Here is a 14,552-nt window from a genome sequence, read left to right on the forward strand (position 1 = left end):
TTTTCCTGCTGGAAGTAAGTGGCTCCTCAGTTAATCACTGTGTTGTGACAGCAGGCCCAAACACCAGCTCGGGATGGGTCTCTGATGAGGAGGGAAGAAGTAATCAATCAGCTGGGAAAGGAAATCCCAGGAGCAATGCGCTGGGTATTTTCTTGCACATTGCTGCGGCCCACGGAGCTGCATTTCCACAAATAAACAGTTTCCAGAGCAACTCCCCAGAGTCCATTGGAGAAGCAAACCACCCTCTGCAGGAGCCAAACCCACCCCCCAACAGGACACAGGAGGAAATCCTTGCTCATCGCAGCTCCCCAAGAGCGCTGGGGCTGCGCTGTCGGAGCTCAGCATCGATCCTGGCACGCACAGCCGTGGCTCCTGTCACACTGTGTCACAGCTGGGGACACACGCTGGGCAGCCAGCTCAGCACAGGGGGCTGGAGGATCCAAAGGCATAAACGCTTGTGGATGAAAGCTCTGGGATTGCCTTTGGCTGAGTGACTGCCACCACTCCAGGCCAGCCTGGGAGCAGCAGGAGTGGCCCTGGTGAGGGTTTAAATCACACATAAGCATCATATCAGCCTGAGAGCTGTGCTTTAAAGGGGATCTGCTCTCTCCAGAGCTGCTCCAGGCTGTCCCCCATGCAGATCTCCACCTTGCCCTGGGCCATGCTGACCACCAAAGACAGTGGATCTCTTTACACTGTCTGCAGTCCCTTTACAGCAGAAAAAGCACATGAAAAATCCTTGATAAAGGGACACTTTCTTGGCTAAAGCACACCACCTTCCTCTATCATTTGCTGCTCTTTTAGGAGCCATTGGCTTTACAAGCCCAGCAGCATTGCTGGACAGCCAGGCCTCGTGTCCTCCACAGGAGCCACCCTGCACACCAGCAGATCCTGTTCAGTCTGACTGGACCTCAGCTGTGCCCCACAGTGCTCTGAGGCAGCCCCAGTCACTCCATTTCCTTCACCCTCCAGCACATAATTCCTGGGATCTGGGATCCACCTTTCCTGGGATCTGGGATCCACCTTTCCTGCAGCCCCACTGGTGGGCACGGTGGAATTTCGGCACCAAGAACCACCCAGGTCCAATCCTCTATCAGAATTCATCCTGGTATTTTCTATATGGAGCCCTTCAGATCAAGATGCAGCAGCAGCAAAGGCTGTTTCTCAGGGGGATGGACATGGTCCTGCTGCTCCTTCTCTGCCATCCCCAGGTTCCCACCAACTCCCCAGCTCTGCTGCCTCCAGCCCTGGGCCAATCTCCTGCACAGATTGGATTTTTGCTATTAATTTTTAAGTGTTTCACTGTTTATAGACCTTTTGATTGCAAAAGAAATCCCAGCTCTGGCTGATCCCTGGGCATGTTTTGATTCCACATCTTACAGAACAAGGACTACAGCTGGATGTGCTGCTTAATACATATACACTTTTTTGGGTTAAAAACATTCTCTGAGCTAATTCATATCCCAGAAAGCCATGGAAAGACACAGGAAAGACAAGGAGAGGCAGCTGCTGGGGCTGGCTAGAGCTGATATGGTCTCCAGGGGACCTTGGAGAGTGGTGGATGCTGTGCCCAGCCCTCAGGCTGTCAAGTGAGGTGTGTGTCCTCTGCACCTGAGGATCTCCTTCCTCCTGCCTTTGGCCTAAACCTAAACCTATCAGCCATCTCCTCGATGAAATATCTGCACATGAAATTCAGCCACCACAAGAGTTTCAGTGGTTCCCATCCCTACAGGTGCTCTGTGCCACCTGACAGGTGTATTCAGCTGTTTGAGGTGCTATTTCTTTTTCCCTTTTTTCCCCAGAGTGAGTGCAGTAGAAGCATTTTGGTCTAGGAATGGCTCAATAGCATTAGTTTTTCACTCTGGGATGCTTAGTGGCTGTTTTTCAAACATCCTATTGCTAAAAACTTAGGAGTCCCTTGAGACCAAGGGTTGAAGATGATGTTCACTCTGCTTGTAATACAAAGGGATTTTTTATTATTTTATTTAAACACTACAGCTGGCCTTGCACCAGCAGTAAAACCTCCTCTTGCTATGACTAAGCTACAGGAATCTCTTCCTGACTGTACCTTTCAAAAATTTTGCTGTCACACAGGAGTTCATGCAAAATTCACAAGCCTGGATCATCAGCTGTAGTTGTGCTCAACTCCCAAACCCCTCCTGGAAGGGTTTCCATTAGCTGCTGATTATAATAAATGACATGTAACACTCTATTGTTCATTTTAAAATAGTACATGAGATTCTTCCTGAATCGTCTGCTCAGAAAGACATTTAGGATCTATCAATGTCTCCTCTCTATTTTTTTCATCTCCAGCACAACATATGAAATTATACAGTATTACTCAAAGAACAGCAGGGAGAGAGCAAAAATCTGTATCTTAGCATGGGGGCCTGCAGTGCACACTCCCAAACTCTGTGTAATCCTCTTTCAACTCTGAGTCTATACAAACCTCTCTCTTCCCTTCACCAGGGGTCTTTTATACTCATATATCTGTATGTTCTTGAAGTATTTGCAATGTATCCTTGTAAAGGGAGTGGGGAGTCATCAGTTATTTACTTTCAGGTGTGCTCTGCCCCTGATGGGGCCAATTCCAGACTTCAGAAATACAGATTATTTGCAGATTGGAAGAGACCAAGCTTCTGCACAGGCACAAGAGGATAAAGTCCAAAGAGCACAAGACAGCTGGAGTTTAAGGGGCACCAGAGCTCTCCACAACCCCTTAAAAAAGGAGGCCATATTGCCCCTTATTTAAACCCCTCACTTACATGTGACTTCCTTTAGCACTGACCAACCTCTGATATCATCTGTTCCTGTGATCAACAGATCAAGCCAAAAATCAACAGAATATGGAGCTCCCAAACCCTGCCTCCTCAATTATTCACTCAGAGGGGGGTGAAACACTGGCACAGATTGCCCAGGGAAGCTGTGGGTGTCCCATCCCTGGAAACATCCCAGGTCAGCTTGGACAGAGCCCTGAGTGACCTGATCTCATTGGAGATATCCCAGCTCCTTGCAGAGGGCTTGAATTAGATGACTTTTAAGGGTGATTCTGTGATTCCATGAAACTTAAAAACAAGTTTTTTCACGTGCAAAGGATTAATTAGAAACACCAAAGTCCATTAAGGGACTTGAGTGGAAATTGCACAAAGAATAACCTCACCATAGGCTCTAATTTTCTGTGCAGACCTTTCTATAAGACTCAAGAGAAGGACACCCTAAGGAATTGCTCAGCCAAGTGATCTCCTGTGTTCTTCCTGCCTTTCTTCCCAAGCAATCCCAGGTTTGAGGCAGTGGCTGTGGTGACCATGAGCAACCTGCTGCACTTCATGGGACAAACAAAGTGCTGGGAGCTCCTCCAAATTCACATATCTGGTAGGCCAGAGACCAGCTGCCCTAAGGACATCTCACACCTGGGCAATTGCATGTTGCTGCTTCACTGTCAGTGGGAGAGCAGCCCCACTGCGGATGGATTGAAAACCACCTTTGTTCCAGCTCCTGCTCTGGAGGGAGGAGCAGGAATGAGGGCAGGGTGACCCACATCTTCATTAGGAGCACCCAGTTACCCTCGCTCTGCCCAGGGCTCCACGGCCACCTCAGTCACCGTGTTCTGCCCCCGTGGTCCCCTGCAGGGATGGGGAACCCCTGCACTCATGTGGGTCTGCCCCAGCCCCAGGTTTATTTTATCAAGTGTTGACATTTTGCTGTGATTCAGTCAAGATTGGTGGGAACAACACGTCTGCCAGTATTATGACAAGGTTTGAAGGCATATTTTATAGCAGAGGCTGCCAAGACGAGCTCTGTCTCGTCTGGAGCGTTAGCAGAACATGAGGAAGGTATCCATAGCTTCCCACACATCATTAATTTCTAATTATCCTATCTTTGCTTTCTGCATTATCACTTATTTACCAAACACTGCTTTATTGGACCGCCCAGTTCCTTATAAGCAGCAAAGCCATTGTTATGTTAAAACCAATGTTCTAAATGTTATTTATTATTTGATAAACCTTGTGTAACCCTGAATGAGGACATTAAACGGCAAGAACACTACTTCAAAATCCCATTTTAAATAAGTCACCAAGACAGCTGTGCCTTTATAAAACACATTAGAGTGGCACTCAGAGCACATATGGCTCAGGGATATATACAAATTATACAATTTCTGTCATTCGATCAAATAAGAGGGACGTTTTGACCCCAGAAACGAGTCAAATGTAAGTTGTAATTCCAGCCCCAGCAGAGGCCCTGGTGGTAATGGATCCTGACGGCTGATCAAAGAGCCCTGACCATTTGACCCACCAGATCAGTGACTCACTGTATCTATTATGGCTAATACAGACCCCAGCGTGGAGATATATGGGGGCAGGGAGATAAAGGGCAATAGATACAGTAGATAAATGTTGATTTATCCACCTGCAGGCACACGGGGACACCCGCAGATGGATCCCACGTGGGCAGGAAGGGGTGGCTGTGGCTCACCCCACACTCATGCTGGAGCAGGGCTGCAGACACATGCTGTGGATGTCTGTGCACATGATAGGTATCACCTCTCCTAACTGCATCTCCCTCGGGGTGTCAGCAAAGCCCCCGTGCCCAACAGGGCTCCCCGAGTCACAGACAGCCAGGGAAAATCCACCTTCTGTGTTACACACATCCAGAGCCCCCAGAAACACCTCCCTGCCCATGGATTTGCCTTCTTGGCAGTGCAAGTGTGAACAGCCCATCCACGAGTTACCCACTCTCACCCTAATGCCCAGAGCCCAGATTAAAGCTCCTTCTGCTGCTCCACACATCAGGTGGGACACTTGATGTCATCTGCAGCAGGTTCCTCACCAGGCTTGGGTGAAATCCTACCTTTTTCTGTCATAGAATTGGGAATGGATGGATGGGAAGGGACATTAAAGCTCCTGCCATGGGCAGGGACACCTTCCAGTGTCCCAGGGTGCTCCAAGCCCCATCTGATGCCTTGTGCAGGCTGCCCTAGAACAGAGACCAGACAGAGCTATAGAATAAAGCAGGGATTTATTAAAAGGCCTCAATGGATCCACCTTGGGCAGCACCAGAGCCCAGCCAGGGCTGCACCCAAGATAAACCAAAATAGCCCCAAAATACACCAGCTCTCTCCTTGGGATCAGTTCTGCTCCATTGGCACCTTGGAGTTCATTGTCCAATTCCAGCTTTAGCCCAGGCAGTCCCACCCTGCTTGTTTTTCTCTCTCCAGCCCACAGTGTTTGTGCTCCTGGGCTGAGATTTGGATCAGTTGTCCTTGGTCCCCAGCTGGAGCAGGAATTGTTTTGTCTCCCTGCTCTGTGAAGAGAGCTCAGCATCCCGTCATATGAAGCTCAGAACTGCACACTAAAGCAGCACAGAATCTGAAAAATATAAAAGCTAAAACCTGAGGCATCACATCCAGCCTGGCCTTGGCCACTTCCAGGGACCCAGGGGCAGCCACAACTTCTCCAGGCATCAGCTTTTTCAGCTGTAGAATCCTGGAATGGTTTGGGTTGGATCTTAAAGACCATTCAGCTCCTGCCCCTGCCATGGGCATGGACACTTCCCCTACCCCAGGCTGCTGAGTGCTGCTGTGCAAACCTGGCAGCCAAGACCTGACACTTTAGACACACAGATGGGCAGCATCCTGCCACCAGGAGCACACAGGAACAGCTTTAGGAGGAGGAAATGATGTGCAAAAGAACTTTCTCAAATTAACTCTCCTATTTTCAGCTGAACTCTCAAATTTTCAACACTTTCTAGCAGTGGGTCCTGTCTGTGCTTCCACTTCCAAAAGCAAAGAGCTGCAGTCTCCCTGGCCTGAACAAACCACAGTGATGTTGAACAGCCTTTCCATGAGAGTCACACAAATTAACTTGTTGGGACAGAAACAGGCTGGTTGCTCAGCTGGAATAAGACATGCACTGAAATCTCCTGGGATTAGGCTGGATCCAAACTGTCCAGTGATAAATAATCAGCTCTTTCCTCCTTCAAGCTGCCTGTTGCCCAGCTAGCAGCCAGAGATATTAACAGAGGGAGGAAAAATGCAGCAAACATCCCCCTAAGGCTTCCCATAATGTCCCTGCACTGACCAGGTACACAGGCACATCCCAAAAGCCAGGGGACAGGGGTACCCAAAGCCATGCCAGGGCCTGGCAGTCCCCACAACCTCAACTCATCACCCCCAGCTCCCTGACAAGGCAGCTCCTGCATTTCTTCACCCAGCACAGCACATGGGATGATGATACCTTCTCACAGGGAATTCCCAGGCAGAGTTAATTCATGTTTTTAAAGCACCCATGGACTCTTCCTGCAAGTGCAGTAATGATGTCAAATAAAACCAACCTCATTCCTCAGCCTTTCCCTTTCCTGGCATTACTCTCCTTATCACAATGACCTTAATAAATATCTTTAGCCACTGATTTTGCAGGTGTTTTTATTTCTTTTACCAGCACCATTGCATTTTTACTGATCTTTCAGAGCACTTCATATCTGTGTATTCCTTGGGATTTTTCACATTACTTAATTTCTTGCCTTTGTTTGGGGTGGAGGGTGGGAAAGAAAGAAGATTGACAGGGGTGAGGAATGATGCTCTGCTGACTCCACAAGACACAAGAGATACCTCACTCATCTCGAGGGTCAAATGTCCATGATGGTTTGATCAGATGTCAGCTTGCATTTATACCCTGGCCTCTGCTGGAGGTTGAATTACATTTCACATTTGACTCACTTCTGGGGTCAAATGTCCCTCCTATTTGATGGAACAAGAGGAATTATTTTCCCCAAGCAGGTTGTGCTGGCATGAGCTGTCAGTGCTCTCATTATGTTTTAGGCTCCTTTATTTCTGCATTTTGTCCTCAGCTGAGTCCAAACCCTCTGGGATGACAAGAGCTGTAGCCATGGCACAAAATTGATCCCAACAAGGAAGATCAGGGGAAGGAAGAGGGCACTTGGCTTCCATATGTGTTGGATGGTGTTTTGTGGGGGTTTTACAGGGGCTTTGTTGTGGGGTTTTGTTTCTTCTTCCCCTCAAGCTGGCAGCTAGGCAGGGAATAATGAAGGAGAGGCAGGAGGACCCTGATCCTGGCTTTACCACACTCTTGCCATGAGAAACTGCAGAAACCCAGAAAAGTTTGGGTTGGAAGGGAACTTAAACCTCATCCCATTCCACCACCCTGCCATGGGCAGGGACAACTTCCACTGTCCCAGGCTGCTCCCAGCCCTGTCCAGCCTGGCCTTGGGCACTGCCAGGGATCCAGGGGCAGCCACAGCTGCTCTGGGCACCTGTGCCAGGGCCTGCCCACCCTCACAGGGAAGAATTTATCCCAATATCTCACCTAACCCTGCCTCCCTCTAGCAGTGGGTGCCATTCCCTGTGTCCTGTCCCTCCATCCCCTGTCCCCAGCCCCTCTCCAGCTCTCCTGGAGCCCCTTTAGGTCCTGGAAGGGCTCTGAGCTCTCCCTGGAACCTTCTCCCCTGGGCTGAGCAGAACTTCCTTAGGATCAAAAACCAGACAAGGGGCTGAGACAAAGCTGCTGTCAGGGAGCTGCAGATAATGATGGAGATAAAACCCCAACCCACCAGGCTCATCTATTGCAGTGTGATGGTTCCAGCCCTGAGTCTGCAAAATCTGCCTTTGTCTTGAAGGAGCCCAAGGGCTGTTGGATGTCCCTCATGAGCTGTAAAGGTATCTGGTGGTTCAGCAGCCTCTGAGGTGACATTGTGAAACCCCCCTCCTGCTGTTTAATGTACTCCTTTGGGTTACAACAGGTTTAGCAAACAATGAAAACCATCTGGAACCCCCATTTAAGTAACAGAGTTGTGTCATTAGTGCTGAAGTCATGGCTGGGGCTGTAAAACCAGTAAACAACTGCTGATATGCAGGTAAATAAAGGGAGCTGATACACTAAGGAGGGTGAGGAGGAAGCTGCTCCTCATCCTCCTTGGCCAAAGCTCATGCTGGGTGTGAACCCACATCCCTGAAGGGCATGAACTGGGATTCTCACCCTCCCTCCCAGTTACACAGATGAGGTTATGGGGGGTCACTGCAGCCTCCCACAGAGCCCCAGGTGCCCCCTGCACCCTGGTACTCCCCTCTGACTGTCCCATGGCAGCCCAGGGAGGGAACTGGGCATGCCAACAAGGCAAAGGCCCACATTTCTTCTCCATGCTGCTCTCTGCAGTGCTTTTGCTGACAGAGAAAGTGCAGCACAGCCCCTGTGCACGAAACCATCCCTGCAGTGGGGGCTCCTGCACTCCTCTGCCATGGGAAAGAACTTTCCTCCCTCTCCACCCTGAACTGCTGCTCCAAAATGGGAAACAGCAAGTAAACAGAGAGCAAATGAAGAGTGAACTCCTGCTGCCCAAGTTACAGGGATATAAACTGGTTTGGTTGATCCTTCTCCAGGATCAAACTCGGGACATGACTCCTCCACCACATGGTAATCCCTGCTTTCCTTTGGGAGCCAACCATCCTCCTTGAGGTGCAGCAAACCATTCCCAGCCCCACAGCACCCTGCTGGCCTCCTCTCATGCCCACCCTCGGGGGAAATGGGATGAGATAGGTGCTAAGCAGGAAACACAATTGGTCCATGCTGGCCACGGCTCTGCCCAAATCCAGCCTGGTCCTGCAGGCACATCCTGGCCAGGGACTGGGGCTGGTCCCTCTGCCAGCACTGCCAGCCCTTCCCAGGGAAATCCTTGGCCCTTGGGAGCTTTTAAGGGCAAAGTATCTACAACAACTGCCCTGTGATCATCCACAGCACGTGGCTCTGCACAGCTGGGGGGGACAGGGCTGACCCCTGGATGGGGCACTCAGGGATCACCCCGTTCTTTCCCATATTTACTCACCCCTGGCAATTCCTGGCTCTAACAATCAACCCCACGCCGTTGTTGGTTGAACACATATTTGTTTCTGCTGAATCACTCAGCAGCACAAAGTTTGTTGTTCCTTCCCCACCCTGGAATTCCTCCTCACACAGGAACCACCTCTCCCCACACCACAGTGGGGATGGCTTCCAGTGCCAGCTCCCAGGGCAGGAACAGCTCTCCCCAGCCATGAGCCAATGCTCTGCTGTGCTCCAAGGAGGCAAACTGCAGGATTTCATCCTATTCCCAGGGAAATATGGACAGAGTTTATCCCCTGCTGCCACTGGAGCACCCTGTATGTGATCCACGGTGATATCCCAAACCCCAGGGGCACTCTGTGGGGCTGTGTCTGTGGGTCTGTGGTCAGCAAAACAACCCAACACAACAAAAAATGGGGTTCAGGGATGTGTCAGCAAGGAGCTGCCACCTTCCCTCCTGAGGCTGCGTGTGATGAGATGCTTTGTGCTGAGGGTGCAGCACCTCTAACCTGCCAGGCCACCCCTGAGGGGTGCACAGGGGGCCAGCTCTCATCTCCAGGTCAGGGGGATAGAAAAGCGTGTGCTGAAGTCCTCCTGTCCCAGCAGTACTGAAATATGGGCTTAACTGTACAGAATCACAGAACTGGGGTGGCAGATCACCTTAAAGATCATGTTCCAACACATACACAGGTTTAGGACCCCACTCCATGTTTTTGCCATGTGTATCCAAGCCCAGAGAAGGCTCAGGCACCTGCAAGACATGAACACTTCTATTCTGGTTCCCCACACTTGGGTTTCTAACTCCAAAACAGGAACCCTTTAATTCCTTTTTCTCCCCTGTTAATCTATTTAGCTACAGGAAATACTCCACATGAGGGAAGGAGACACCTGAACTGCACACAATACTTGGAAACTTCACTGTGTCCAGAAACACCAAATGCACCTTCATTTTGAGTGAGGGATGCTGAGGCAAAGCTTTTCAGCAAAGCTTTTCAGCAGAGCCAGGCTCCAGGATGGAAGTGCATCCCAATCCCTGCACCAAGTGCATCTGCTGCTCCTCAGCAGCAGCTTGGCTCTGACCTCCTCCATGGACACTCCTGATGTCCCAGGAGGGCAGAGTCACAGAGAGCTGCTAGAATTTGTGTTTTAGTCCCCTAAAAATCTCATCCCAGCAAAACAACACGTACCTGATTGGCCGATAGAAACTCCTGGGCGTTGTCGTTCATCCCCATGTACATGTTCTCCCCATCAAACTAGAAAGGCAAAAGAAAGAGTTAATAAAATACCATCTGCACACCACGCTCCTGTGCATCCCAAATATCTTCACATCAAGAGCCAGAATTCCCAGAGGAAAACCCTGAGCTGCTGTCTGAACACTTTTGAGAGTGCTGAGCACACCTTCATCCCAGTTATTGCAATGGGATATGCTAACATAGCATGGATATGGGATCTTTTCAGTGAAATGAGGAATTAATCCCTCCAAGTCAAAGAAATAATTCAAATATGTGAACCCACAGATGCCCCCTGCAGCAAAGATCACCCAAAAGAAGCTGTTGCTAAAATTCCTACTAGACCACCAATCTGATATAAAAAGCCAACTTCCATCAATGGAAATGTCCAGACTTGGGTAAGTTGCATTCAATCCTCTTAGAGATCTCAACACCAAAGCAAAGCCCCTGCAGCAATGCAGAATCTCTCTGGAGCTGTGGTGGAGGTTTTACAGTGACTTCTGTCAGCCAGAGAGAAGTTTGATAATCCATGTTTACCCCTGAAAGAATTTTCTACCAAGGTTGTTGACGTAGAGACCAAGAAAGAAAGAAGGATAAATAAGAGAAACCTGCAACTCTCTATTCCAATGAGCACTTTGTTTGTCTTTCCTGACCAATGAGTAAAGTGTAAACCTGTGAACTTAGTAAGAGTGTATAAAAAGCATGAGTGCTATAATAAAAACAGGTTTGAAGCCTTCTGGAAATGGAGTTGTTGCTTTGTATTGTGACTGTCTCACCCACAGGGAGCATTCAGGAGGGGTCTGTGTGCACAGCCTGGCACATCCATCCCCTCATCTCCCATTCTCCTGCTTGCCCTGCCAGGACTCTGCTCCACAGCCTGAGCCCAGCCCATCCTCCTGTGTCCCACAGCTCCAGCACACACCTGATTCCCAGCTGCTATCCACTTCCCCAGGCACAAAACCCCCATGGAGAGCTACAGCTCTTCTCACTAACCAGCTGCAATGGGAGCTTTTCACTCGCTTAGATTCCAAAGGAAGGAAAAAAAGCCCTCCAGGATTGTCTCCGGCTCCAAGTACAGCTGGGGCAGGCCTCAAGGCCGAGTTCACAAATTAATTATGGCAATAAAAACAGGCTGTGCCATAAAACACTCCCGAGAGGAGGATGGAGGTACCAGCTGTGAGTGACACCTTGCACTTAACAAGGGGAAGAGCCAACCCTCCTGCCCTTACCAGCAGGATGATGAATTGGAGATCATTTACCTCTCACCTGTTCTCTCACTCTCTGATATGAAGCTGACTCCAGTTATGCCTTAACAGAAATTGCCCATATTAAGAGCAATAAAAGCAAAATCTAAATAAAGCCAGGTGAAGATTTTCAGCCTAGACAATTAATTATGCTTCCATTTCTCAGAGTGCTACAGGATTAGCTATTAAAGTCAACAGCGTTAGTAAAGCCAAGTGGGGGTAACACGGCTCTGCTTGGCCTCAGACACCCTCTAATTGCCAAACTGTCCTCTGGCACAGCAAACCAATTAAAAGCTGTAAAATTGGAGCAGGTATTGTGGCATTCATTAAGTGATACCAGCAGCAGGTGGGAGAGGATTCCTGTGCCACTGCTGGATTCTGTGAGATGCACCAGTGAGGCAGGAGCTGCAGGATGCAGTGAGCACTGGGACAAGCCATTTCCCCAGAAGGCAGCTGGGGAAAATCCACTTTAACCTGCATTTCCCTGCACCTGTCAGATGGCCACTGGCACAGCCAGCTCCTGGCAGCACAGCTCCAGCTGGAGCTTCCAGGAACCCAGATCCAACCAACTCTACAGCCTAAATGCCCTTTGGCCCCACCTAAATACCCACTGACCTCACTTAAATACCCTTTGGCCCCACCTAAATACCCTCTGACAGCCCCACCAACCCCAGCAGACACACCTGGACTGGCAGCAGGTGCCAGAGGTTGGTGGAGAATCACAGAATCTCTAGGGTTGGAAAAGCCCTGTAGGATCACTGGGTCCAGCATTCTCCCAGCACTGCCAAGGCCACTATTCAGTGGTGTCCCCAAGTGCCACATCACCTCCCAGAGATCCCTCCAGGGAGGGTGGCTTCACCACTGCCCTGGGCTACCTGTTCCAGCACCTGGCCACCGTTCCAGTGAAGAAATGTTCCCTAAAGTTCAGTCTAAACCTGCCCTGGTGCACGTGGGGCTGATTCCTCTCGTTCTACCCCTCATTTCCCATGAGAAGACACCGACCTACACCTGGCCACCACCATTTTCTCCAGGAGAAAAAATTACCTTAAAAGTTGTGTTCAGCAAACCAAAAGTATCCTTCAGTGGCGAGGCCCAGAGCAGGACAAACCCTCCCCTGTCTCCACATCCTTCTCTTTGTCAGAATGCATTTTTTTATGGCTTTCTACTGTTCCCCTACCTCCATTCCACAATTCATTCTGCACTTGATGCCTTCATAACAACCATAATGAATCCTGCCTTCAAAATTACTGTTTCTCTGATTTCCAGGCTGAGCAGCGAGCCTGAAAATCAAGACTCAAAATGCAATGGAAACTTTGGAATTTCCCCACTGCTGATTGGATTTCCCCCCCCCCCCCCCCCTCCTCCAGGCTATGAAGGTGCAAACAAATTTATTAGAAATTCTCCCATCAGGATATTTCTTCAATTAGATGTTTGCCAGTTATGCAGCAGCCAGGTAGAGCAGATAAGTAATGTTCTCTCCCTCTTCTCATTATTGTTTTGCTACAGAATGCACTTCAAAACAATCAACCCCATCACGCCAGGTAGATTTATGATAGAAACAGAAATTTTAATATTTCCCCTTGGTTATAAATGCCTCCTCCCCTTTTTCCTTCACTCTAGCTCCGGTTCCAAACATGGAGACAGCCATTCATCACCCTCCCTACCCCAAAACCCACTGAGTGATGTGGAAGGGATCATTTTCAAGTCCTTATTCAAAAGCAACATCCTCTTGTGCAGTTGTCTTAATCACTTTATCACTTTTGCTTGGTTGCAATTAGTTAATTTTATTATTCTTTGGTTAATAGGAGCAGCCTATTAGACAAATCAGTGGCTGTGGCTGATTTTCTCCTGCTTGAAATGAGCACAAAGCCAGGGAGGGAAGGGAAAAGAAAAGAGGGAAATAAAAAGGGAGGGGGAAGAAAAAAGGGGAAGTGAAAGGGAAAGGGTGAGAGAGAAGGGAAAGTGCCCCAAATTCCATCAATTCTGGCAACAAAGTCAGATGAACACCACTGAACTGCCTTGGTGTGCAGGTGACAAGAGCTCCAGCCCCAGGGCCACCTCGTGCCACAGGAGGTGGCTTTGCCTGGCACGGATGGATAAGGACAGGGATGCTGCCAGCCTCATTCAGAGAGGGAGCTCCAAGGACATCAGGGTGATGGAGACCAAGCCACAGCTGCACCCCTCCATGGGACAACCAACTGAGTCCAAGAAAAAGATAAAAGTGTGAGAAAACACCCCCTGAAATTAATTTTTTCATGGAGATTTTAATTAAAAATATAATTCTTTTACTACAGCTCTTGCAGGGGAGCTGCAGCTGGCACTGCTCCATCAGCCCATACATGGAGCTCAATTCAATGTTGTTGTACAAAGGACTTTTAAAATTTTTATTGCTTTTCTAGACTCACTTTGGTTTGTTATTTTTGCTCCACAGCATTATTTTCAAACCTGTAAATGTGCCCAGAGGTCACACAGATCTCGTATTAGTCAGATGAATATGAAAAGGAAAAACAAATGCAGGCAGCAGGCTGGGGCAGACCCCGAAGTGCAGCAGCTGTGGGATCTCCAGATCTGTGCAAACAGGGAGAGCAAATGTTTGCTAACTGGGAAGGGCCCAGTGGAAAGAAACACAACCTCCTGCCAAGATTCCAAGAAGGTGTTACTTTTTCCTGGATGGCACTGCCAGCTTGTACAGTTTTATTATGAATCTCATCACATCCTTTTTATTTTGTGAGAGCCATGAACTGAGATGGCAACTTCAGCTCTGTATGAAAACGTGGAATCACAGATTGCTTTGGGTTGGAAGGGACCTTAAAGATCACCCAGTTCAACTCCCCTGACATGGTCAGGGCCACCTTCCACTAGATCAGAAGATGTGGGCAAAATTCATACCAGTAATAACTTCTGCGATACCTGCAAGATCTCAAAAGCCTTCCAAAGTTTTTATTTAATTTTATTTTATGTGTGGTGAGTTTGGTAGGTTTTTTTTGTTTGTTTGTTTGGGGTTTTTTTGTTTTTTTTTTTTTTTTTGGAGGGGTCCTACCTAAATTTTGACACTCATTTTTGGCTATACCAGACCAGATCACCTTAACTGAGAGCCCACTGATGTTCTAGAGCTTGAAAATGTGGCCTGTTAATACAAATCCAGTAGTAATTAAGAGCCATCACCATCAAGGAGCTACAAAATGACCAGTTAGGAACAAATTGGCTGCCTCCAGTGGCTCCTGCTGCTCAGAGCTATAAACACT

The 14,552-nt window shown here is 48.8% G+C and overlaps 1 protein-coding gene across 1 annotated transcript in view; it reads right to left on the reverse strand.

The window, feature by feature from the left end:
* The window catches only part of TOX2 (TOX high mobility group box family member 2), a 158,874-nt gene that overhangs the window by 85,754 nt on the left and 58,568 nt on the right, over positions 1–14,552 (reverse strand). The window contains exon 2 of the mRNA XM_030288549.4: positions 10,022–10,087. Coding sequence (XP_030144409.1) covers positions 10,022–10,087 — 66 coding nt within the window. The remainder of the gene's footprint in view (positions 1–10,021; positions 10,088–14,552) is intronic.

Source organism: Taeniopygia guttata, chromosome 20 (assembly GCF_048771995.1).
Source record: "Taeniopygia guttata chromosome 20, bTaeGut7.mat, whole genome shotgun sequence".
NCBI lineage: Eukaryota > Metazoa > Chordata > Aves > Passeriformes > Estrildidae > Taeniopygia > Taeniopygia guttata.